This window comes from Petromyzon marinus, chromosome 10, assembly GCF_048934315.1.
Source record: "Petromyzon marinus isolate PM22_M1 ecotype Great Lakes invasive population chromosome 10, UKy_Petmar_22M1.pri1.0, whole genome shotgun sequence".
NCBI classification, from domain to species: Eukaryota; Metazoa; Chordata; class Hyperoartia; order Petromyzontiformes; family Petromyzontidae; genus Petromyzon; species Petromyzon marinus.
Window position 1 is genome coordinate 17,236,006 of NC_133676.1, and position 26,179 is coordinate 17,262,184.

A 26,179-nucleotide genomic window follows, 5' to 3' on the forward strand; every position below is an offset into this window, starting at 1 on the left:
AATGCGTATGCCCGACATATCCTGCACAATCAAAGACGTGTTATATCTTTGAAATCGTAGTCACACATACTTTGTGAGCACGATGAAGTTGATATTAAATCACTTTACACCTCATTATCAGTGTTAACAAAGCAGTCATGTCATTTACACTGCAGTGTTATTTTGTACCATCAATGAGATCGCGACAATTGGAATCCTCCTGGTATTTAACAGAGAAAAACGTTGAGAGTTTCTGCGCCTCCCAGTGTCTCAATCGGACATCGCGTTTGATTCCAGAAGTACATTTGAAAAATATGCACGTTATAAAATCGTTAATTATTATTTATTAACGTAGGGCCCTATTTCAAAATCTTGACATTTTACGCCCCCCTCCCCTCCTCCCGTGAGGAAGCCTCTACATCCGCCTCTGTGTCACACCCTTAATTATATTTTAATAGAGTAATAGATGGGTGATACAACAAACCCTCAGCTGGTGATTTGTCAGGTTTTGTGTTGCCTTGCCATTGCCTCCAGCATTGATCAAAGGCACTGGAACACATGCATGGACCATTTTGTTAAGATTTGTTGATCTCAGCCTGTTTTGTAATAGTCCACTGGGTCCTAAAATCAATAGTCCTTAAGCAGGAACAAAATTAGCTCACATTCGAAAGTTTGCATTGCTCAGTTGAAGAATTCACCAATGGGCCGACATGGCCTGATATTCGAAAATATCAGAAGAGCTGCATTCTGTGTCTCCGCATTAAATATATTTAATTTATTTTACACCATCAGCCGTTTGACTTTCCAGACCGACATTATCAATCAGCAAAATTTGCTTCAAGTAAACTCTCGACCGGTTTTGGCCTTCTGGGTCTCATCAGCAGCCAGGCTTGGTCAGCAAATGCTGCCGGATTTCCAGAGGTGATTGACAAGTTTACTCCGTATCATGTTGTATACACAATTATTACTTATTATTAATTATATTCAATTATTCGTTTATATGTGTTGGGCAAAATAATTGTTTTATTTGATTTCACATTCTGCTGTGTCTGCAGCACTTAAACCATCAACGATATTATGAATCCACATTCCGTCGAATCACTCTTTCACCCTTCTGACCTTCCGGCAAACATTGCCCTCTCAGCACAGCCCTTCCACGGGTCTCTTACCTCCAGCTGCAGCTCCGAGCCCAGCCACCCTTCAGCTCTTCCTGCATTCACCCTCACTCGAAGTGCTCCATCCTCCCTCACCTTGCCCCCTTCCAAACAAGGACAAAGATCAGCACCCCCCGCTCCCTCACATCATGGAATCTCTCTTGCCAGTATAAAAATAATATAAGGATAGGGTGTATCCTTTTTGCCAATAAAACAGTTGTGTTAAGATGTTAAAACACCAAACTGAAAAGTTTTTTGCAAGTATATGTGGTTAATGCAGACATTAACCACGTATAGCACAATTGTATGTGGTTAATGCAAACATGATTCCTTGCAAAAGGTTTCAATTTGGTGTTTTAATATTCTTATCCCCCCCGCATAGCCTATAGAGGCTGTTGGGGCAAATGCTGTTCGTGAGCAGCACCTATAAAGGCCGGTACCACGCCAGGCCGCCTCTGTCTCCTCAGTGCTCAAATGTTCACACACACGGCACCAGGTACACATTTAAAGGTGAGCCTACCTCAGGGAGACCCAGGACCGGTTCATACAATCACCACTGATGTTAGCTGTAGTCGTGGATTGAACTCGGGCCACTGGTCTTCGCAGCACAGTGCGCTACGCACCGGGCCACTTTCCCCACGCTCTCTTCACACTCTCCTGCCCCTGCGGTCCTTGCACCATGACAACGAGTTGGGTCCACAGCAGCCTCTTACATAACGAGTCTCGACCACAGCGACAGCAGTCACCATAGACACGAACGCCCCCCACCGTCTCTGTGGGGCTGCAGCAGCCGCTGAATCGTGCACTCACGCATTGTACGTCACAATCATGAAAGCGCGCTTAAATACTCTTTGTTAAGGTTAAACAGGTTTGTGATGTGTTTGCTGTTAAACGCCTTCAAGGAATGGGATTACAATGAAGGTGGAGATGAAATCGTAAGTGGCCTGCATGAGGGTGGCAGGGTGGCGCTGCAGTAAGACTCCTGCCTCTCAGCAAGAAGTTCCGTGATTTATTCCCGACTCGGGCACCTTTTTGCGTGGAGTTTGTGTGCTCTCCCCCTGTTCGGCTCGAATTTTCTCTGTGTTCTCCGGTTTCCTCCCGTAGCTAAAACACCATACAGTGTGAATGGTATCGGCCAAACATCCCAGTGCTGAAAAATGACAAATCACTCATCTTGGCTGACAATGCAGCAGCAGAAACATCGGCCCTGGCAAGGAAACTTGGCAGGACCCTCCTGGAAAAGTCTTGAGACTCAGTGAGGCTTTTCTGGGTAAACAAGTGTAATATAGGAATCAAATACAGTAGTAGTAATAATAATCAGCAAGCTTGCGCACGTGATGGGAATTATAAAAACAAAGTAAAAATGTATACGCTGTATTTCTATGGGAATTCACTCCCAACGCTGCTGTGCTGCAGCTCTTTCTCTGTCACTCATGGGGCTCGGCTTCTGTGCGTAAGAATCCGTCGCTGCTCTACTGAGCTCGCAACGCGTTTGTTGTTTTTTGATTGGACATGCAAACCCAGACGTGCCCCCGAACCACGCAAATTCTAGTTCCCATGCGCCTCGCAGGCAGATGGCGCAGCTAAAGCCGCACAGAATGGCCACTAAGCACAATAGTAATGTCGTGAATCAAGATACGCAGTTAAATTCAAAGGTGTAATGAAATTGCGAGCTAAATATAAAAGTGGCTCTATAAACAGACACGAGTATTACTTTGAAAATGCAGAGTAGACGTACAGTTATTAGTCTTACGAGGCCGACTGCCGCATACAGCTGTAGTGTGCATTATGCTGGATTTGTCACTTCTGGTTGTTGCGCGTGTGTGTCCCTGGCTTCAATAAAAACATCCTGGAACCCTGAAGGTGGAAGGTGAAGAGGAGTCGACGTAATTGCAGATCTCCACAGGGAGCAGGCTTCGGGATGGTGTTGAAGTTTAAAGGACTGTGCCAGGTCCATTCAGCGCAAGTGCTACACGAGGAATTGCAGGTTTACTCAAAGTGACACAAGCCAAATATATTTGAGCTTAGGGCATAATTTAAGCATTTAGTTGGGCCCAAAATCTATTTTTTCTGGGTACAGTATTTTATTATATTTCATTTCGGAAAGCTGTGTGGTTGATGTCATCCAACTGTTAATACAATTTGGCGTGGGCAGGACAGGTCGTTAGAGGCCAGTGATGGCAGGTGACCAGGGATAATAATAATAATGAGCATATTATTATAAAGATGATAATGGAGTCACAACCAAGGAAGCACGTACAAGACTACAACAACCGCGGAGATGGAGTGATGAAATCAGCTTGCGTGCCGGTGCTGGACGGATTATTACATCACGGGTCCATGAGATGGTGGCAGCTTAAGCAGTGGATTGACCAAGGCTGATTGGTGTTGACAACGATAGATGTTTAATGTTGGCATATAAAGTATCAAGGTGTAAACACAGGCACAAGGACAAATAGTAAGATTAATTTGTGATTATGCTGTTTAATCAAGGTACATTTATCTTTAAATATAATGATTGTGTGAAATGGTAGTTTCAAGTTGCCTTGTGTTGGTAGTCACGGACAATGCAAACGCAATTTTATTATAACCTTTCTGCTTTCCCTCTGCAGAAGCTGCACATTCTACAATTTATTAGCCTAATTTATTGTTCAGGAGAAGAATTGTGGCTGACACTTAGGAAAGGTCACACGTCTGTAGCATATCTGACGCATCACAGATGAACGGGTTTCAGAGCCTGCAGTTAAAGTCTACTAGCTCGGCTCTCTCTTTCTCTCTCTGCCTTTCACTGCGTGAAGCTCTGCCCTCTCGTGCCTGGAGGCCAGAGGATGACAGACACAGCGCAATAACGCAAGTCCAAAAAGCCTTCAGTGCAACGTTGCAATTGGGGATGGAAGCGTGTAGCCGACACAAAGCAACCGTAATGGCCATCGGAAGAGCAAATGCCATGTGCTGTCTAAAAGTCTTTTTGAAATGCATTCACAGATATCACCCCAAATCCCCAGCCACTATTTCGCTGACCTACCGCTCTTACGCTATCCGTGCTTCATCCTCGGAGTTCGTGTCCGTCCACCTGCATGTCAATGAAATATTTTACTTCCTCAACATAACGTCACCAGCCTATCATAAGATGCAATGACAATCATAGCGGACCACGGTCGTAGTTGGTTAAAGAAAACGTCCGTTATTACATTGAATTCGCCTGCCATTTCATGTGTGCATGCACACGTGCAACTCTTTTGTCGACACGCTGATAGCTGGGGGCCTCACCTCGCCATGCTGCCAGCGGGAGTTCTTTGACCGTGCTTCACCACACTTGGGCAGTGCGGGTTTGGCGAAGGTGTGGAACATTGAGGTACAGTACAACAGTGTACGTTGTTGTCCAATTCCCTCTGCTGCCCACAATGTAAATACAACTCTCTAGCAGCCTGGCGCATACGTTGTTCACCCATCCATGCACTATCCAGGCACAAATCTGCTTAGCTTCCAAGATCTGATGTGGTCTGACACGTTGCGAGGGAGTCGCGTGTTGGTTATTTTATAAATATGAATGCGTTAATAGTAAAAAAAAACTGTCTCCCTGCTGATACCATAATGGGAAAGATGTCACGCTTGTGATGCCTCTCCATGGGATCACCGCTGCTCAAGTCCCACGAAGTGATATTCATTTCATCGCCCCATCCAGAGGGGATAATTGAGTCAGCCGCCCCACTATGATTTGAACTCGCAACCTTGTAATCGTGAGTCAAGCTCAGTGCCACAGCACCGCCACGGTGTGTGTGCGCTCGTGTGTACAGTTCAGTGTGCGGAGCGGTGGTGCAGCGGTTAGCGCGCTGCACTGCGAACCTGGTGACCCGAGTTAGATTCTCGCTCACGGCACCACACTGGTGACGATTATCTGAACCGGCCGTGGGTCTCCCCTAGGTCGGCTCAGCCTCAAATGAATACCTGGTGCAGTGTGTAAACATCGCCACTGGGGAGGCAAAGGCAACCGGGCATGGTGTTGGCCACCCACCCCCTCGTGTGCTGTGCCAGCCTTCATAGGTTGTCGATAACAGCACTTTCTCGAACAGTCTGCTCAGGCTACACGGGGAATCTTTGTCTTTGTTTATACACTTTAGTACATAAAGGGTAAAGGCGCAGCCCTGCAATTGCCCGCTCGTGCCACTGCTGGTGGAAGAGCATCTACAAGAGGGAACTCTAGAGACCAAAGTCTACAATTTATTTTTCGTGAATGCCATTTTGTGATATTTTTGAAATGCATTTAATTAAAATTGCTTGACAATGTCAGAATGAAAAAAATGATTACAAACGTGCCCATAGCACATCAGAATAAATTGATGTAGAATTGTTTAAGCAAAAATAACGTCAAGTTGAAGTTGATGACTTATGTCCGTATTCGCCCAATTCTATTTCACTGTCATGCATTGGAGTATATTTACATATCCCCATCGCACATTCAAACAGTTCCACCTCAAGTGTATTGTAAATAATTGAGCTACGAAAGGAATTTCCACACGTGGACAAATTGTTATATGATCGTTTTGTTACTAGGTCATGTGTGTAACAATGTCACTCAAAAAATCCTGATTATAACTCAAACCTTAACACTTTAGCTCCATTCCTTACCCGAACTGTAATAGTAACTCATGTCTCGCATCGACACTAATTCTAAACCCTAGAGATAACCCTTCCATCATGCCTTACACAAAATAATCGTTATTCAGATGATGGAGACGGAATGATTGTGTAGGGAAACGATTGTCAGCTAAAACGCAAGAGAAGCAAATGTGCCAGATGATGAGTTGTGATTCAGTGATCTTGCGATAAAATGTATTTGAAGATGAGAACAAAATTCTAATTTAAAAAAAAAAACAACCCACAGTGATCAGATATCATTTCGTGTGTGGCTTCAGAGGCAGACGGCTTGATGACAAAAATGTTAACTTTTTAAAAGCAATTTTCAGAGTGCTCATTATGGGTTAGGGTTGCCAGACTTGTGTGCTCCACTTTATACCACTCAACCTATTAACAACCCACCGTGCAAACAATTTAGCTTGCCGTTCCCTTTTAGATCTTGCATAACCACCCGGCTTCAGGGTGGGTTTGCATTATTAAATGCATGACTTTATCAAAGCAGATTTATTTTTAATGGAACAGATTTTCATAATTTTGGAATGGCAGATGGCAACAGAAGAATATTTGAATTAATGGACATTTTAGAAATGAGAAGAAAGAAGGCTGCTCGGCAGCAGGCCGTGTCCGGGTTCAAAGGGCAGGGCAAGGGTGGCACGCTTGAGTTCAAGGGAACGCGACCTCAGGGCCTGGCTGATTTTTTTTTATTTTTGACTTTTAACGTTCTCGTTTTTTGTTAGCGGGGATTGAACTGTGATTATTACCTGGAGGTGTCTGGCATCTACTCTGTTCCATATTCAATGCCTACACCCTTGATACCGTCCTGATTAATCAGAAATACCAGTCGCTACGCATGCAGCGGTGCAGACGTGAGAATTAGTATCTCGGTGAGACGCTGTTACTTTGGGGCTCCTGTCTGCTCTGTTGACAACAAACTGAGTGATATCCTAAACCTGGAGATGCCTCACGGTATTATTAGGTTTTCCCAAAATGCTGGATGTCTTAAACCTAACTCTCTCTCTATCTGGCAAAGCAGGTTGGAGCGACAATATGATTACTAAAATAAAGAAAATGCTAAATTAAATATATTCATTAGCAATGCGTGAACAACTATCTACCCAGAAGGCAAGGGGATCATTCTCGACAGTGAGCTGGAATGGTATAGAATTGTGATCTGTGGGGTCAGTGAACGAAGATTAACAACATAAGTGGGTTGTGTACAACTGCACTTCACACGTGACTCGTTGGAGCCTATATTGTCATTGATAATCGCTCAATTAGGTTTCTGTGAATCCCCCTTCAGCGCAAGGTGGGGTGAGCCGAGATTCTCATTCACTTGAGGGCTTAGTGGTGTAGGTTTTTCAAATCTAGTTCAAGTCACTTTCTGAATTCATATCCAGTGTAAGAGGGCTTTATAGTAATAATTATGTTTAATGTCTTCACATAATTCCATAGCCTCGAGTTCAACGGATCGATATACTCGCTGTTGAATATAAATCCCACTTCTTCAATTCCCTCACTTGAATTGCGAACACGATGCAGGATTATATACCCTCTTATTCCATTTTTGTTGATCGCTCTTATCTCTCCTTTCACATTTCCACCTCATGGTCAATCCCCACGTTCGACAGGAAACGTCCATGATGGTGCTGCTCGCAGATTCACAATGGATGCAACCGATGTTGCTCTGGCTGTAGCAATCGTCTCTCCGCTGTCCGTCATGCTGCCAGCCGTCTCCTTTAATCTGACCGTGACTCCCTCTCCGGGTGCTCCCTGACCTCGACGTTGCCTTTTAAACCGCTGTGGCATTCTCTTTGATAATTTCAAACATCGCGTCGGTTTCTTTGTACGTGGTGTATGCACGTCGAACTTCTTTTGCACTGTACCTAACCAGCCATGCTAATCGCACGTGCTAATGTTTGACAACCTGCTCCTCTTCTGGGTCATGTTGTACCGTTTCTCTCCTTCATGCTCTTTCTTTTTTTTCATAAAATGAAAAAATATATACCCATGTAATGACCCTTGTCCATCCACTGCTGGATGAAGGCCTCCCCGCACTTTGCTGATTGTCGAGGTTATTTCGACCGTACTTCACCACGCTCGCCAGCGCCGGTTGGTGAGGTGGTTTTGGCAGGACCGGTTCAGAAATTGATCGCCGCTGATTTTAGCCCCTACTGGGAGTCTAACTCAGGTTGGCAGGGTCATCGTAGCGCAGTGCACGACCACCGCACCACCGCTCTTACCCTGCTACATCTCGTATAATGTGAACTTATGAACAGCCACTTGAAGTAAAATCGGCAGACGAAGTTTTTGAATGTACGATATTTGTTGCTCCTCTGAATGGGCGTTATTGCCGCTGTTTCTTTCCCAAGAGCCCCTGAACCAGTGCACAGGCAAGCCACAAGCAAACAATAGACATGCAGTTTGATCTGTGGCCATTGATTGATGTCATTTTATCTCGGTCAGGGGTGCACACGCATCGTGCATCGAGCCAAGGGATGTCAGCCAACCCAGAAGGAATTGGATGAATGTTTTACTCAATGGGTGGGACGAGCCTGTGGATGAAACGTCTTCCGCCCTGAAACGAGAGGATAAATAACCCCGTACGATGGCATAGCTCATTCATAATGGCCCTGTAACGAACAACGCATGAGCAGGTGTTCTATTGCAGCCATGGGCAACTTGGTCATCTCACGTTTGGTGATCAGGTCGTAGGCAGACATGAAACCAGCACATCAACATTCCATGCCCTGAAGCTAAGCTTGTCACTTTATATACAGTGAGGGAAAAAAGTATTTGATCCCCTGCTGATTTTGTACGTTTTCCCACTGACAAAGAAATGATCAGTCTATAATTTTAATGGTAGGTTTACTTTAACAGTGAGAGACAGAATAACAACACAAATCCAGAAAAACTCATGTCAAAAATGTTATAAATTGATTTGCATTTTAATGAGAGAAATAAGTATTTGACCCCCCTCTCAATCAGAAAGATTTCTGGCTCCCAGGTGTCTTTTATGCAGGTAACGAGCTGAGATTAGGAGCACACTCTTAAAGGGAGTGTTCCTAATCTCAGCTTGTTACCTGTATAAAAGACACCTGTCCACAGAAGCAATCAATCAATCAATCAGATTCCAAACTCTCCACCATGGCCAAGACCAAAGAGCTCTCCAAGGATGTCAGGGACAAGATTGTAGACCTACACAAGGCTGGAATGGGCTACAAGACCATTGTCAAGCAGCTTGGTGAGAAGGTGACAACAGTTGGTGCGATTATTCGCAAATGGAAGAAACACAAAAGAACTGTCAATCTCCCTCGGCCTGAGGCTCCATGCAAGATCTCACCTCGTGGAGTTGCAATGATCATAAGAACGGTGAGGAATCAGCCCAGAACTACACGGGAGGATCTTGTCAATGATCTCAAGGCAGCTGGGACCATAGTCACCAATAATACAATTGGTAACACACTACGCCGTGAAGGACTGAAATCCTGCAGCGCCCGCAAGGTCCCCCTGCTCAAGAAAGCACATATACATGCCCGTCTGAAGTTTGCCAATGAACATCTGAATGATTCAGGGGACAACTGGGTGTTTGGAGGAGGAGGAATGCTGCCTATGACCCCAAGAACACCATCCCCACCGTCAAACATGGAGGTGGAAACATTATGCTTTGGGGGTGTTTTTCTGCTCAGGGGACAGGACAACTTCACCTCATCAAAGGGACGATGGACGGGGCCATGTACTGTCAAATCTTGGGTGAGAACCTCCTTCCCTCAGCCAGGGCATTGAAAATAGGTCGTGGATGGGTATTCCAGCATGACAATGACCCAAAACACACGGCCAAGGCAACAAAGGAGTGCTTCAAGAAGAAGCACATTAAGGTCCTGGAGTGGCCTAGGCAGTCTCCAGACCTTAATCCCATAGAAAATCTGTGGAGGGAGCTGAAGGTTCGAGTTGCCAAACGTCAGCCTCGAAACCTTAATGACTTGGAGAAGATCTGCAAAGAGGAGTGGGACAAAATCCCTCCTGAGATGTGTGCAAACCTGGTGGCCAACTACAAGAAACGTCTGACCTCTGTGATTGCCAACAAGGGTTTTGCCACCAAGTACTAAGTCATGTTTTGCAGAGGAGTCAAATACTTATTTCCCTCATTAAAATGCAAATCAATTTAGAACATTTTTGACATGCGTTTTTCTGGATATTGTTGTTGTTATTCTGTCTCTCACTGTTCAAATAAACCTACCATTAAAATAATAGACTGATAATTTCTTTGTCAGTGGGCAAACGTACAAAATCAGCAGGGGATCAAATACTTTTTTCCCTCACTGTATAGTTTTAAGACCCGCACGTGAGCAGATCATTGCGTGCTGAGTGGCATAAATAAAAGAGATGCAGAGTTGAAAAAAAACACTCTTCAAGGAAAAATCTTAGGAAATTACATTGGCTGTTTGTATTCTTACATCCTGGACACAAGGGCCACGATCCAGACTGGTTGGATCAAACCAAAACCAGCGGCGACCTTGCCATGAAGGCCGAAGTATGCCATGTGATAGGACTCATCTGTCCCGGGAGCCCACAGCAGCAAAATGTCTACGCTTTCCAATTATAGTTTCCAGGTTGATGAGCCCTCTTTCAAGACCCTTCAACAAAGTGAGTCTTGTCTGTCAAAGCCCAATTAACAAGCAGCCAGAATCAGCTGTTTTGTAAGTCTGAATTTTTTATTTTTATCGTGCACTTTTATGAGTCCAGTCCGTCACGAATGCGCCGCGATGATCACACACAGTGAGCTCTTTGGAACAACACTGTTTTAGGTCCAATGCAAAACTGGCTCAGACTCAAGGATAGATCGCGAACATCTGCCGCCGGTAACCAGATCCAGGTCTTCGGGCCAGAGACCACCCCCCCCCCGGTGAGACTGCGCTGGCCGTATCGCTGCGCAAGGTTTGTGCGTGGGTCCAGCAGCATCAGCAGCAGCGTCACCGCGGGCTGCGGAGAGTAGCCGGCGTTGATCGACGTCCACTGGAGCCGGCACTGCGCGCTGCTCGGTGAGACAGGACTGACCGGAATGGTGCCCATCCTTTTAGGCAAGGATGCGAATATTGTAAATAACTCGATATTTCATCGGCAGCCAATATAACTCACCTTGCATTGAGGTTATGATCGGATCAGATTTCCGCTTCCGAATCATCAGGTGAGCCACAGCTATACGCATCACGGGTAACTCCTTGCAGTCTATTCTTGGTTCTTTCGGTAAAGTCACGTAGAAGGGAAACAATAAAATAATAAAAATACAAAACAATACAATTCTCACGACGTTTCGACTGCAACACAAGCAATCATCATCAGGTTTGAAAACCACAGCAAGAAAATTTGAAAAAAGTGGCGGTTTTTTAACGTTAGCACCACGGAGAGCGATTTGACAGATTGTTCAGATGGACGAGCCCATCTATGTTTGGAAAAGAGGAGGGGGGAGACGAAAAATAATGGATGCAGTGTCCCAAGTTTTCATAATTACCTGAAAAATATTAGTCATTGAAAAACACGATGTCGTGATTGGATTTGGCAATCTTGAAATCCTCTGGATGGTATAAATGGGTACCACACAGTCGATCAACAAGGTCGTGTGTGGTGGGGTAAAGTGTGGGGTTTGGCACGTGGGAAAGAAAGACAGAGAAGGCCCATCTCTAAAGCTCCCTCGAGGAGGCTGTTCCGCCAGCAGTGACGTGGGCCAGTAATCGGGCCGCACGTAGAAAACTGTCGTGCTTCCGTAATTCATATCGATTCACAGTGCCAACAGCACAAATAACATGTTATATCAATGATTTGATTAACGATGTCACAAATTGAATTATTGGTTACGGATTATTGCATTACGCATCACCAACTACTTTTTTATTGAAGTCATCACAGACATTGTAGATGCACTCAAGTGACATGGCAGTGTTACTGATTTAAAAAAAAATCACTAATGAAGCTTGCCGAGTTTTCACAACCCTTCAGACACGTCAAACTGACGAAATGAAGTGTCCTTTCTACAGAGATACGTTTACCTCCCAATACGCGCATGCAGCTTTATTCTAATGCCAATGAAGCCTCCATTGACAGGCTTTGCATCTGGTCAGACGCTACAATTCCAGGCTTGTCATAACTTGCCAGCACCTGTAGTGCGGACTTCGGTTCAGTCCATGTCACCTGCGGAGAGACGTGCAAATTGACACGTTCATCCAGCGAACTGGAGGTGGAAAAAAGTTCCTGGGTGGAATATATTTGTCGGTGGAATTGTTGTCTGTTATACGATGACCTCGACCATTTAAATTTTCTTGTTTTTTGTATTGCATGGAATTCTATTTTCATCAGCACTTCCACTTCAGCTTAAGTCATTAATTCAATGAATTGCCACTGACATTTCATTGGTACAGTGCATTTCTAGAAATATTGCTTCTGTCCTTGAAAAATGTCGCCAAAAATGTGCTTCTTTTTCACAAAAAAAGCCCTCAGCACTGCTAATAATTCTCCCGTGGTTTTGTTCCATAAACGACCGCTCGTAGAGTGGTATTTGGTCAATACACTACGATGGTTCTCACACTTATGAAGGTTGCAGATTTGCGCTGATGGGCACCTGGATTATTGGGCAAAGTGGATCACAGCTGTCCACGTACGGCCATTTCCATGCAATTAGACCTCAGCAATGCACTCAACGTAACGACGATAGCGGTCATTTCGTTGGAAATGACGTCAGTCGTTTTGTGTTGTGGTAATGATTTAGCTTTTTGTCGTGGTTGTCATGGCAGTGAGCCATGTCGGGCCAGTTTTATACATCCCCTCACCTCTGTTAATCCGCAGTGTAAACGGGTTCACCACAGATAGCTATAGTCTGCAGGGTCACGTGTGGTGGGGTGAAGCGTGGGTACTTCCACCTCTTCATACACATCTGCCCAGCTCCCTGTACCAGAGGCTCTTCTGCCAGGCGTGGCATAGACAGGTGGCTGCTGTATCTTCACCTTGCATTGAGATGACAGGCGATGCAATATTGCTCGAAATGCCCCAGCATGAAGGGCGCTAGCTAGAAAATTAACAATGATCATTCTTTTCATTGCAAACAATGATATCAGCGGATATATTTTGTCGTGTGTTTATGATAAATTTTGCTTTAAAAGGGACTGTTTTAATGCATATCCTTCGTGAGTGCTGTAGAAACGAATATTTAGGGGTACCCTCTTGTCAAATGAAACTGTCTCCCAGTCCCGAGACAATGCTGCGCTACAGAGTGCCATGTGTGCGTGTGTTCATTAGCCCACACGTCTCCACGCCACAACAATGCTCGATTACCCAATGCAAAATAAACCTTTCTGAGTTCCGCAGTTCCACCGCAGCTCAGATTTAGCAGTCACTGAGACGGGCATCGCGAGCACATTCAGCATCTCTGCTTATGGAAATGAGTAACGCTGTTTACTTTTCACGTAATTATTTTTTAATTCATGGTTTATTTGGCATTTTCATGCGTGACGTTTTATTCCATAAATCATTCGTGGCCATGTGTTTGTTCTCTGCAATAACGCGTTTGAGCAGTTAATGTTTCAAAATAATCTTCTCGATGATTTACGAACAGTAAAAGAGCATGGCGGTGGTATTGTTCAGTAGAATTCTGACAAAAGGGGACAATTGTCTGGGCAATACATCAAAGCAACGAACATTGACGATTCCTTATTCCGCCTTGTGACGTCTCCACCACAGCACGGCGTTGGCAGCGTCGCGTGTGACACGTGGAACGCCGCGGGTGGCACCAGGGAGGGGCGATCGCTCTAACGAGCGGGTCCACCAACGAGGGGGTCCGCTAATGAGGGGGTCCACTAACGAGCGGGTCCACTAACGAGGGGGTCCACTAACGAGGGGGTCCACTAACGAGGGGGTCCACTAACGAGCGGGTCCACTAACGAGGGGGTCCACTAACGAGGGGGTCCACTAACGAGGGGGTCCACTAACGAGGGGGTCCACTAACGAGGGGGTCCACCAACGAGGGGGTCCACTAACTATGGGGTCCGCTAACGAGGGGGTCCACTAACGAGGGGGTCCACTAACGAGCGGGTCCACTAACTATGGGGTCCGCTAATGAGGGGGTCCACTAACTATGGGGTCCGCTAACGAGGGGGTCCACTAACGAGGGGGTCCACTAACGAGGGGGTCCACTAACGAGGGTGTCCACTAACGAGGGGGTCCACCAACGAGGGGGTCCGCTAATGAGGGGGTCCACTAACGAGCGGGTCCACTAACGAGGGGGTCCACTAACGAGGGGGTCCACTAACGAGGGGGTCCGCTAACGAGGGGGTCCCCTAACGAGTGCGTCCCACCGCCCCAGGCGACAGAGGCCACCAGGACCGCAGCTCCCAAACCCAAGGCGCGCTCGGTGACATCGTCCGTGTCCCCTGCCAAGACCACGACGACGACGGCGGCGACAACGGCGAGCAGGCCTACCAGGACTGGCAGGCCTGCCAGGCCCTCCGCCGCCGCCAAGACCGCATCGCCGGGCGGCGGCGGCGACGGCACCAGGACCCAGACGGCGAGGGCCAGCGCGGCCTCCTCCTACTCCTCGCCACGGCCCTTCAGGGCGTCCATCCCCACGTCCGTGAGCGCACCGCGGCTGTCCACGGTGGCGGCGAGCGCTCCGTCGCGTCCCACCAGTAAGCTCCGTTGACGCGCCGCAGCCCCTGCACCTTCGTCGTTGCTGTCCTTCCTGCGTACCGTGCGAAAGAAGTTCAACATACATACATACGTACCTTTACCTCTTCCCTGCACAAAATGCGTTGGGATATTGGATTGATTCAGCTCCATTCTATTGTATATTCATTGGCCCATTTGCATTCTCAGAGCTCCAGGGCACAGCCCAAGATGCGGCAATAGAACGTTCATGCAGAAGTTTACCGGAGGGATCATTTTTGTGCTAATGTGCACCATTAGATCTTCATTTGAGGGGCTCTGCGGTCCTTGGGCCTGTGCAAGACCTAATGGAGCCTTAATTCAAAGGATTGCCTGAGGAGTTACCCAGCCAAGGCCTGAATGTAGACGACACTCAAGCAAAAGCCACCTGGGTCCGCATTTCTTTACAGGGACATTTTGAATGCATTGAATTTATGAGGAAAATGTTATTTAAAAAGACCCTACTACGTGTGCTTGTATTATCAATGTACCTTCATTCGTTTGTGAATATAAATTCCAACCCTTTGTCAATCTACTCATGGATGAAGGCCTCCCTATATTTTTTGGCCATGGGGGTGGCTCGGACCCTACTTCACCACGCTGGTGAAGTAGACATGGTGACGTTGGAGACCATGACCGCTTCAGATATCAATCGCAAATGATGAAAGCCGTAGCTGGGAATCAAACTCAGGTCGCCGGGTTCATAGTGCAGTGCACTAACCACTGCTCCACTGCTTCACTGCGATTGTTTACATGTAAAAAAAATTTGTTTAATTGAAATCGATTTTTTTTTACATTATTAAGAAAAAGAATCAGGTACTCATTAATTAATTATTTGTGGTGGAGCTGTGGCACAGCGATTAGCACGCTGTGCTATGATTAACCTGGCGAGTTCAATTCCTGACCACGGCTAACAATCAGTGGCAAGCGACTGTCCATGAGATTTTTAGCGGCATAAGGCTCTACCCATTTCGCGTGGAAAAGTGGGCCAAAAACCGCTACAAACGCTTTGACTGCATTCATAGCTCGTAGTGAATCGGGGCACCTAAATGCATTCTTTGTCCATCCAACGAGCGTTGGAGCAGCACACAGCTCCGTCGGCAATCCCTGGGCCATCGCGAAAAAGTCTGCATTGCCATTGGGAGAGCTAGTTTCTCCCGTAGGGGGCGAAACTGTGAAAATGTTATTGTGTTTGTAGTTTAAAAAAAAACTATTTTTCTACGTTTCACAACTGCAGTCCTAATTTTCGCACTGACTTCTGGACACCCATGGGAATATTCCGCCCGAACTCACCATGCATATTTATGACATCCTAGATGCATCAACTGACCTATAAATGTGCACCAGCAGTAGCAATTAATAACATTTCATACATTTGCAAACGTTGCTTTTTTATCGTCAAGTGAATATTTTCTTATTTTTCTTATTTGTTGCCAAATACAGTATTTATCTGGCCAAGTGGCACTAAGGTCGTGGGTCAGCCCAAGCCCATCGTCCTGCAGGAGTCGATGCATTAAGATTTAGCGTGCTCGCGGTTTGAAGCCCGACGGCCACCCTGTTTAATCCTGCGGCTGCGTTGACCGTGGCTGTGCTCCGTTTACTTCACAGGGGGTGTTTAAGGATCCCGGTGGGATTATTGGGACAACAAAACATAGTGAGGCCATGTGCGCCGGCGTCACGATCCATATTTCCTTAACTCGATAATTACTCGCAAATCAATAAATTTGTCAAAGCAATAGAAGCAAAATCGTTCCCTGCTGTGAATCTCCTGCAGACGATACTCGTCGTCTGAAACAAAGCACCTTCCTTCACGATAGCCTTGCTCTATTAAAAAAAAACGGAGAAAATACAAAATGTACTCATGATTTGATTTGAATTTGTGGGGAGTCGATGTTGACCGTGCCATGACTCCTTGGCCCCAGCGCTGAGAATAAAACAATTTCCAGCACTGGTTCAGGGAATCCATCATAGAGAAACACCGTACACGATTGATATCATTATTATTATGATGTTTGTTTGGCCAGGAGGGCCTCACTGAGTCTGAGGTCTTCTTTTTCAGCAGTCCTACTAAGTTTTCACAGCACTGGGTGACCGCTGCTATGCATTTCGCAACTGAGTAATTTGTGGTACAGTTTTTGAAAATAACTCAATTGGGAATAAATGCCGCAACATCGCAGCATGCTGCGAACGTTTGACAGGACCCTCGTGAAAGCAGTCTTGAGACTCAGTGACACGACACGCTTTTTTGTATGTCCTTCCCCCGCACCTCCGATTAGCACGGTTGGCTACGTCTGGAGCGGAAGAGGTTCAACATACATACATCAAATACCCATTTGAGCACAGAGATCCTTTGACTTTGATATTGTAAAATGTTAACTGCGAGGTCACAGCAAGGTTGGTTGGCGCCCCCCGTGCTGCCCAGTCCACGGCGCGTCCGGTGCCTGTCGCCCGAGGCCGCACGCGCGTAGTGTCGCTGCCAGTGGCCGCCATGGCCTCGCACTGCGCAAACTTCCGCGGGAAACTGTCCCGGCACGTTTCAGAACTTTTTTAAAATGTTTGCTGCCAAATGTTAACTCGGGTCCCACGGCCCCGGCCGACCAATTAATTCTGTCGCGAGGCAACTTGGGCGCACGTCAGTGCGGTACCCGGTGGGGTCGGAAAGCCATCAACCGCGCCAGGGCATTGAAACCAAATAATAATGTCCACGGTGCAGTTTATTGTAGAGCCGTCTAAAGAAGCCTCGTGTTATAAGTTACTTTGCCTGGAGTGTGTATGTGTGTGTGTGTGCATTAGCAATAGTGCACTGCACTGTGAGCCTAAATACCCAGCAAGTGGTATATTAAATTGGCTTGGCCTTCCTGAGGTTGACTCGGCCTAAAATTAGTAACTGGCTTGATGTGTCATCATCAGCATTGGGGAGACAAAGACAGCCGGCTGATTGTGTTTCGTAATGGCCCCACCGCTCCCGTGCTTGTCATGCTCACGATTGTGCAGCAGCGGTTGCTACCTTGTGCAGAAATGTGCCACTTCAGTCGATACAGCAGCATGGGGGACTCAGTAATTCCCTTGGTGTGCGTCAACTATCACCTGACTTTCATGAATACAAACAAAATGAATAATAAGTAGGTTATCCCCTTTATTTTATTTACAACATATTGTTTGCGTGTAAAAATAACTGCATTATTTTCCTAAATAAACACGAATATACAGGATTGTAATTTCCGCACCTCCGATTAGCACGATTGGCTACGTATGGTGCGAACGAAGTTGAACGTACAGGACATACATTATGAATAGTTTCCGGTATCTTAGCAACAGCCATTCTTCATAGCAGACAGACGACGAGGACGATGCTGACTGAGTTTGGTTTCTTGTTATTTTCTGCATGTGCACAACAGCCACTCGTGGTGAAATGCATTTGCCCGATTGTAAAAACATCAATTCAGCCTCAGCAACAGTGAGAGATTTGCAAGCAATTTTGAAGGTTTCTGTGCGATCACAGAGCCACTTTGTGGCTTGTTAATTGATCTCAAGAGAGCAAGGATCCCAGTGTACTGGAGAAGAGAGGAGAGGCACATCGCCCGCTCATCGGAAGGAAAGCCCTCTTACATTTAACGTCTGAAGAGGTTGCGAGTGAGTGCAGCCAATCGGCGCTTTCCAGCTTGTGAAGTTTCTGTCAAGCATTGAAATAAGCAGACAGGCCCTTGTGATAGCAGGAGGAGCATCGCCCTGCTATGAAGCAGGGACATTTCCTGGAACGTGACGTAATTTGCATGTTGGTTTCCTCATATATAACACGTGTTATTGACGAACGTGTGGAGATAGTGAAATCTTGTGTGAAATCCACCTACCCCACTCTCCACAGTGCTGGCTAACACATCGAGGGCCACCACAGGGTGAAGTGTGTGCGCTCTGCGCCGTATCTGAGTAACGGGACTTCCCCAGGGCGGACGTGGTTATGACTCTCAATAGCATGAGTGTGGGAGACCTTCACAAGGGGATGGTGTATTAATTTAAATTCCACTTTTAAGGTCCGATTGTTGTCCCCTCTCCTTATGTTGGCTCTGTGAAATATAAAATATCCCGACTCCTTTTGACTCTTGGAACGCCTTTGATAATGGCATTTTGTGAGCTCAGCTGTTCCCGGGCCAACACATTAAAAGAAAAATAAATGAAAGGGTTTTCGCTCTGTCGTGTGTGAAAGAAAAGACATATATATACCTGTATGCAACACTTGCACGAATCGACAAATACATTATAAACTCACATGGTGTAGATAACAAAAACTAGACTTAGCTAGAGCTGGGCCATGTCCGATGATATATTTAAGTCATCGACCACCCTATCGATTATCAGTTCAATTACTCGACGAATTGGATAACACGAAAATAGTTTGGGGGAAGAAAAAGTGTCTCCTGTGTTCTCGCACGTGTCGCTGAGCTTGGTGATGTCGTCGGTATCATCAGCAGCGTCGCGCTGGGCGTGGCTTGTGGGGGTTTCCTGCCTTCGGTAGGACGTCGGCTCGGCGTCCGTTTGATTTGAACGCAAAAAAAACTCGACGATTACAACTTTCAGTCTGTGCTTTGATTTAATCGACATATATTCCCAGCGTTAGTTTTAACAATCCTCCTCCTCGTGTGGTGGTGCACAATCCTCAAGCGGCACTCCGGAGGCCGAGTTGATGGCTGTATGGACGCCGTCGCGGGTGCGGAAAGGCAGCCACGCGCAGGGCAATGAGGCGGCGCGCAGAAGGCAGCTCACTCACAACGTCAGCTCTTGCCGTGCAAAAGAGAATATATCTGGGCGCTATGGCTTCATCCACACATGCAAACGCACCGAACAGATAGCCGAACATCCCGAGAGCTGAATACGTGCATCGGTTTATTTTTTTGCGGGGAGATGAAACTGTAATTTTCCACGGCTACGATATGCGTGTATGCGATACATAATTCATCGTCTCCGCCTGTCCCAGGTGTGTATCCTCTTGCGGTGTGCCGCAATGGTGAACAGCTCCAGCAGCATTCAGCCTCATTGTGCAATGGAGAGAGTAACGTGGAGCGTGATAATTGGCTTTCGGGCTTGATATTGTAACGGCGTTATCAGTTTATTTTGTCTCGGCGATGATGCAATTTCCAGTGAGCCCTCTCCGCTTCTTTCGTCAGGGGCCTCACCTCTCCGGTGGCAGCCCGGCCCAGGACGAGCTGCCACCGTGTTCATGAACCTCACTGAAGCAGCCGTGAAACCACTTCGTATCCACACTTTTCAAGTCCTCGTGCCCTCTTGGTGGTGGCCATCAACCCCTGATGATCTGGGCGTTTAAGAGCAGCTTGTAGCTGGCGGTGTTAGCGCTTTTATATTGCAGTCACAGTCTTAGTCTCATCGACTGCAACCATGTGGAGTATTAGCCAAGTCTTTGTGGATTTCACGTCGTCATGTTTGACTTTTTTAGTCGAAACACGAGTCGACTAAAACAGTTAGTCCACTGTCAGTTATTAGACTTGGGGGTGAGGGATGCACAATGTACCCCATGTTTTGTACATGGGGTGAGAGGTGCACAATGAATTCATGTTTGTACTTGCTGTACATTCGTAACCGATTACCAATCTTACTTTGCTCTGTGCACTACGGTTTCAAATAACGTTACTAAATTATCTTAGTCTGCACCTTCACGCGGACGATGTCTGCACCTTAATTTAGTCTGCTCCTTCATCTCTTCATAGCCATGCATTTGCGTGTGGTGGGTGGATAGTCAGAGTCACCGATTAGCACGGTTGGTTAAATACGGTGCAAAAGCAGTTCAACATACATGCAATGGCCTACATTTTTCAATTGGCATCACAGGATCTTTAACGTCCATTGTGAAACAATCGATGCATCGTATTTTTGCGGTTAATACACCCACAGTAATAACCAGGGTGGCCTGCTGGATTCGAACGCACGAACGCTGGACCATGTCACCGCATAGTCGACATGCGGTGTAGCGTACGTATTAGTTGCGTGTACATTTATATAAACTGTGTGTATACAGCATCTCACGTACTGCGTGAAAATGTAGAACATACCGCTTGCCGTATTATTATTCATTTCCTCCTCCTCCGACGTTGCTGCTGCTGCTGCTGCTGCCGCCCCCTAGACGGCTCCCAGGGCAAGCCCGGAGGGGGTAAGAAGAGCGGCTGCACGACGCCTGGCACGGGCCCCCCGACGCCCCCCACTCCGCACGCCCAGCGCGGAGGCAGCACCACTCCCGGGGAGAGGAAGAAGGGGCCCCGCTCGCCACGCTCCCCCACGGGCCTCGTGGCCCCCTCCAACCTCAAGGCCCTGCGCTCCAAAGTGGGCTCCAGCGACAACCTCAAGATGCCCGCCGGGGCAAGCAAGGTGAGGAGGAGGGATCTGCGTGCCCCCGTCCGGAGATTCCCCCGTCAGGGCTGCCGAGAGCCTTGATCTGCCTCGCTCGGTGCACAGCGTGGGTTTGATCCGCACCTTGGTGCCTGATGTATATTTGGGGTTTGCATCTCGTTCTCTCTCTCCCCGTGGTCGCGTGGATTTTTCTCCGGGTCCTCCGGTTTTCCCTCCACATTTAGAATAAACATCACGCACTTAGAGTATTTGGCCGGGATACATTTCCACGTGATAAGCCACTTCGTTGAGCTAACATTTGTGGCCAGGTCGCTTCTGAAAAAGAGCTAAATAGCTCAGTGGGCCTTACCTGCTAAAATAAAATTGTTTAGTTTCTGGTTTAGTTGATACGTATCCTGCATTTTTCGAGCACAGGCCTGTAACGCAAAGGGTCCGGCAACCCCTCACGGCGTAACACCAACGCCGTCTCGTGAAGTGAGCACGGCCGCGGGACTTGGCAAAAGAGTCGACGGGTCGGGAAGAGTTCCGAAACCGATGACGGTGGCACGGCGCGTCGACAGCGAGCGTGGTTCTTGCACCGAGCGAGAAGCGACGACCGCGGATGGCTGTCGTTCCATGCCAAAGCAACGCTCACAGAAGAGGGGACACGGCACGCGTTGCTCGCCGAGCACTCTGCGGACCGGAGGATACAGCCAGAGCTCGGACACTGCAGAACATCCTTTACGAAGCACGCATTGTTCTTAGTATATCGTCACGCTTGTTCACCAAGGAAAGTCTGAGTCTCAAGGCCGTTATTTCAGGGGGATTCCGCCAAGTAGGGGGCGATGTTGCTGTGTAATCTCGAGTCATTTGCAGGTATTCTTCCAGCATTAGGATGTTTGGCCACCTCCTGTTACAGCGTGGGAGTGGAACCCAGGGGAGCAAACCCACGCAGAAAGGCACCCGAGTCAGGAATTGAGCGCAGATGCTTCTTGCTGCGAAGGCACCGTGCTGCGTTAAGCATCCCCCAGCCCCCAAGCATCCCCATCAACCCTGAGTATGCTGTGTGATCGCAAATTGGGTTGACCTATTTCCCATTAAATTATCCATGCAGTAGTGTGTAACTTGAGCTAACACGCGTTCTATATAATCAATGGGCAACGGCTCTTTCCATTAAGCAAGGCCACCCGAGGTGAGATTCTGCATGTCTAATGACTCCGCTTTATTGACACAGGAAGCCGTACATTTATTCCATGTTTGGTCTTTGAAAAGATCTCGTTTTGAATTCCCCTCTAGAGTGATTGCGAGCAACACTCTGAGAAAGTCAGGGGCCCCAATCCGTCACCGCTCCGGCGTGGCACGACGCCCAGCAGTGGCTGCTCCAATCAATAGCTTCTCCCCACCATATATCTCAGCACTCTATAATCATAAACGTCAACAGGGGGGGAGAATATATTTATTTATTTAAAATATAATCTTTAATCGCCAATGCCTCTGGTGACGCCACTGTTGGCCAATGACTGCATTCAAAGACCAGTCGCGAGGCAGCAGCAGCAGCACGGGCAGCGTTGCCATGGTGAGCCAATTAGAGAGCCATGCGCTCAGCAGAACTGCACGGGGCTTGCGAGACAAAAAAAAATATCCCCCGTGTAGCCTTAACAGACTGTTGTGGAAAGTGCTGTTAGCGAGCACCTATGAAGGCCGTCACGGCACACGAGGGGGTGCGTGGCCAGCACCACGCCCGGCCGCCTTTGTCTTTCCAGTGGCGATGTTTACAAATCACACCAGGTACTCATTTGAGACTGAGTCGACCTTGGGGAGGCCCAGGACCGATTTAGATAATCGTCACCAGTGATGAGAAAGGGCGCTATCCCACAAGCTTGTGCTGAAATACTATCCAAATTCGTAATCTAAAGGTTGCCACTTCATATCCTGAATGGGGGTTGACTCAGCCCATCATGCCTCAGGGGTCGATGAAATCAATACCAGTTTTTTGTGGTTCAGTCAACAAGGGGTGTCCTGTGGATCTACTCACCTCCACCATACGACTGTGCAATTTCCACCGCTGGCTCGGGGCTATTAGCAGGTGATAAGCACTGTCCCGATGCTCGTTTGAGCAGGAAATCACTTTGGCGATTGCGCACGAGCAATTCAGGGACGCTACCGTGCTGTGATGGCGAGCACACTGGACTTGCAATCCAGAGGCCATCGCTTCGATGATCCGGTGCGGCAGTTAAATAAAAAATCGGGCAAGTTCCTTAAGTGCCCCCCCCCCCCGCCTCTGTCCACCCAGAGGTGCTAATGGCTTCACCACGGTGGCAGAATGCGAGTCCTCCCACCTCTTTCAAGATTCAAGGCGAGCATGGAAGCGTAGGCCAAATACCCTCTCGTGGAGGCCTCTCCGCCAGCAGTGGCATGCGCAATAAATCATAGGGCTGCACCTTTACAAACAGTTAAAATAGTTATTGCTTCAATATTGGGGCTCCTCTAAGCCTTGTTTGCATTTAGGTCTGGTGTGGAATGACACAAACCCAACGATGGTTCGTAATCATCTCTACAGTATTCATTTTCCTCCTTGACTGAAATCGCTTGGCGGGGCACGGCACAACCCCTCCCCTGGCTTATGAAACACCTCCTTAAATAAGCTCGGCAACAAAAGAGTCGCATTGCTTTCAGACATCGCCGGCGTACGAACAGGCTGCTGTCGGCTGATGCGGGCAGCATGTCAAATGCCCCACAGTGTGAAACCTGTGGGGCATAGTACGGGGTTTTCTTTCGCATCTAATTCATCCAACTCTCCGCTTTCTTCCACACGCACGTTCACTCCGACTCTCCATGATCATCTCTCCCTCTGGCCCCTTCGCCGTATGCCCAAAGTGGACTGTTGTTGTCGCTGTGGCATCGGCGGCGGGGGGGGGGGGGATTCACTTGGGGATGTGGGCGCTGGAGGATCCTCGAGTGTCGCGATCCTCCACGGTGCCCTGGCACACGACGCGAGTGCCACGCACGATGCGCATGGAGCGGCAGGGGCAACATTGCGAAATGCGCAGCCCCTGCTGCTTTCTCCTGCCACCTTCTGGCCAAAGGGGGTGGAAGTACCCACACGTCACCCCGCGGCACGTGACCTGCTCTATCCAGGGCTCCAATGTGACAGCGCCGTTGCTCTGCGTGCGTGCGGGAGAGCACACGCTGTGAGCGAGGCCCATTACTTGACAGAGGCAGAGCAGGTGCAGCTTCACCAGTGCAGCTCCCCATGTGCATATTCGCCTGTGCAGTTCACATGTGCAGTTCACCTGTGCAGTTCACTGGTGCAGCTTCACCTGTACAGTTCACCTGTACAGTTCACCTGTACAGTTCACCTGTGCAGTTCACCTGTGCAGTTCACATGTGCAGTTCACATGTGCAGTTCACCCGTACAGTTCACCTGTACAGTTCACCTGTGCAGTTCACTAGTGCAGTTCACCTGTACAGTTCACATTGCAGTTCACCTGTACAGTTCACCTGTGCAGTTCACCTGTGCAGCTTCACATGTGCAGTTCACAAGTGCAGTTCACCTGTACAGTTCACCCGTGCAGTTCACCTGTGCAGTTCACCTGTGCAGTTCACCAGTGCAGCTCACCTGTACAGTTCACCCGTGCAGTTCACCTGTGCAGTTCACCTGTGGCGTTCACTGGTGCAGCTTTACCCGTCAGAGCCACTTCCCGCTCACTCCAGCTGACACTGCGATTGTGTGTGAACTGGACTGCATATCCCAAGTGCAAAACAAACATCCATAATACTATAATATGTAACGGGTGCAACTTTTAATGAGGTAGTCTAAATTGGGGCTTGTCATATGTCTACTTTCGTGTTTTGATGAATTTATGTGCTTCACTTGTATATTACAGTGCAAGGTGTGACAATTCATGCCCCAATGGATCGATGAATTTAAATACAAAAAAGCTCTTTTTTTACATTGAGGTGAACGTAGCGGCCACTCGTGACTGCAGTGGTCACGGAAGCCATTACGTACAACACATATCGATTTAAAAACACAATACATTTTCTGGTATCCTTCGTACTCAAATAGAACATTTATGAGATCTGGCAGAAGGAAGGAAGTGATGGCATGGTGTGGTGACATCGGCGGCCTTGGCTTAATGACCACATGACCTTGTACTTGTCGTGCAAGGTGAATTGTTCTGACTCATCACGGCATAACGAACTATCTCAGCAAAGCTGCAAATAGATAAATCGATTTAATTTTATTAGCTGCTCATTAACATTCCACTCTTAATCAGTGTTTGGCTTTCTGCCTCGATTTCATCATCAGATTAAGTGGTTCCACCTGGCAACCTTACAAGAGATAAATGGCAAAAAAGAAACTAATAATATCGTGCCCTCTGCCTACCCAGGAAAGCATTTGCCTCTCAAGACTCTGTTTTTTTTTCAGGAGGTTCCTACATTGGAACGATTAAACAACTCCAGTAATGTGTTTCCAAAACTGGAGCACCTGGACAATACGACACAAATGAGGGGATCATCCTGAAATGGTCGCTCTTCTGGCATATCCTGCCTCCTCGCGGCCCAGCAGGCCGAAAGTTTCAAAAACTTGAAAGAACCACGGCGCTATAAGCCAAGCCACCGATTCCCGTTACACAACACTCCCTCTGAGTTGGTATTAAGCAGCGCTCTTCATCGCAAGGCCCGGGGGCCACTGGCGGCCCCTGGGGGCCTTTAGTGCAGCCCCTGACGTGCGGTACCCCGACAAGACACAACACCACGTGACGACACCCCCACCCCTCGTCATCATCGTCGTGATTCTGTCACCCCCCCCAATGGTTTCAAATGGTGTGGCGGCCCTCATGCCCCCCCCTCCCTCCGAAAATTAGTGAGGGACGTTGGTATAAAAGTTTATTGAGGGAAATGTGCCAATTACTGACGATGCTGTCGAAGAGTGAATGCCCCAACCGAGACGATTTTCTTTTCTGTTGTGTGAATGCTGAAATCTACTGGTAGGCCAACAGACTTTGTAGAAAATATTTAAACTTGATCTGCTTACATGTCCTTCACGTACGCTGCAGTGGCTTCCTTAAAATGCCTTGGGAAATTGAGATTGTTGAGACAGCAGCCCAAGGGCCAAACAAATATATTGTTGCTGTCAAACTTCATATTTTGGATGCGTGATCCTAATTGGTTCGAGAGTCCTACCTTGGAGGATATCCTAGCCAAAATACAATAAGCCCCAAACAGCACTGCTCCCTAAACGGATGTGTATTGATATTTACAAGAAAAACGAAAATTCACTGAGGCTCTTAATGTATTTAATATATGCCCTTTTTAAAAACTAGATTTAAATTTCATAAAACAAAAAAAACTGATTGGGCATAATTGCATATAGAAGC

At 47.5% G+C, this 26,179-nt stretch overlaps 1 protein-coding gene across 1 annotated transcript in view; it reads left to right on the forward strand.

The window, feature by feature from the left end:
• The window catches only part of LOC116940819 (uncharacterized), a 115,847-nt gene that overhangs the window by 72,972 nt on the left and 16,696 nt on the right, over positions 1-26,179 (forward strand). The window contains exons 7-8 of the mRNA XM_032951042.2: positions 14,122-14,443; positions 20,593-20,834. Of these exons, the coding sequence (XP_032806933.2) occupies positions 14,122-14,443; positions 20,593-20,834 (564 nt within the window). The remainder of the gene's footprint in view (positions 1-14,121; positions 14,444-20,592; positions 20,835-26,179) is intronic.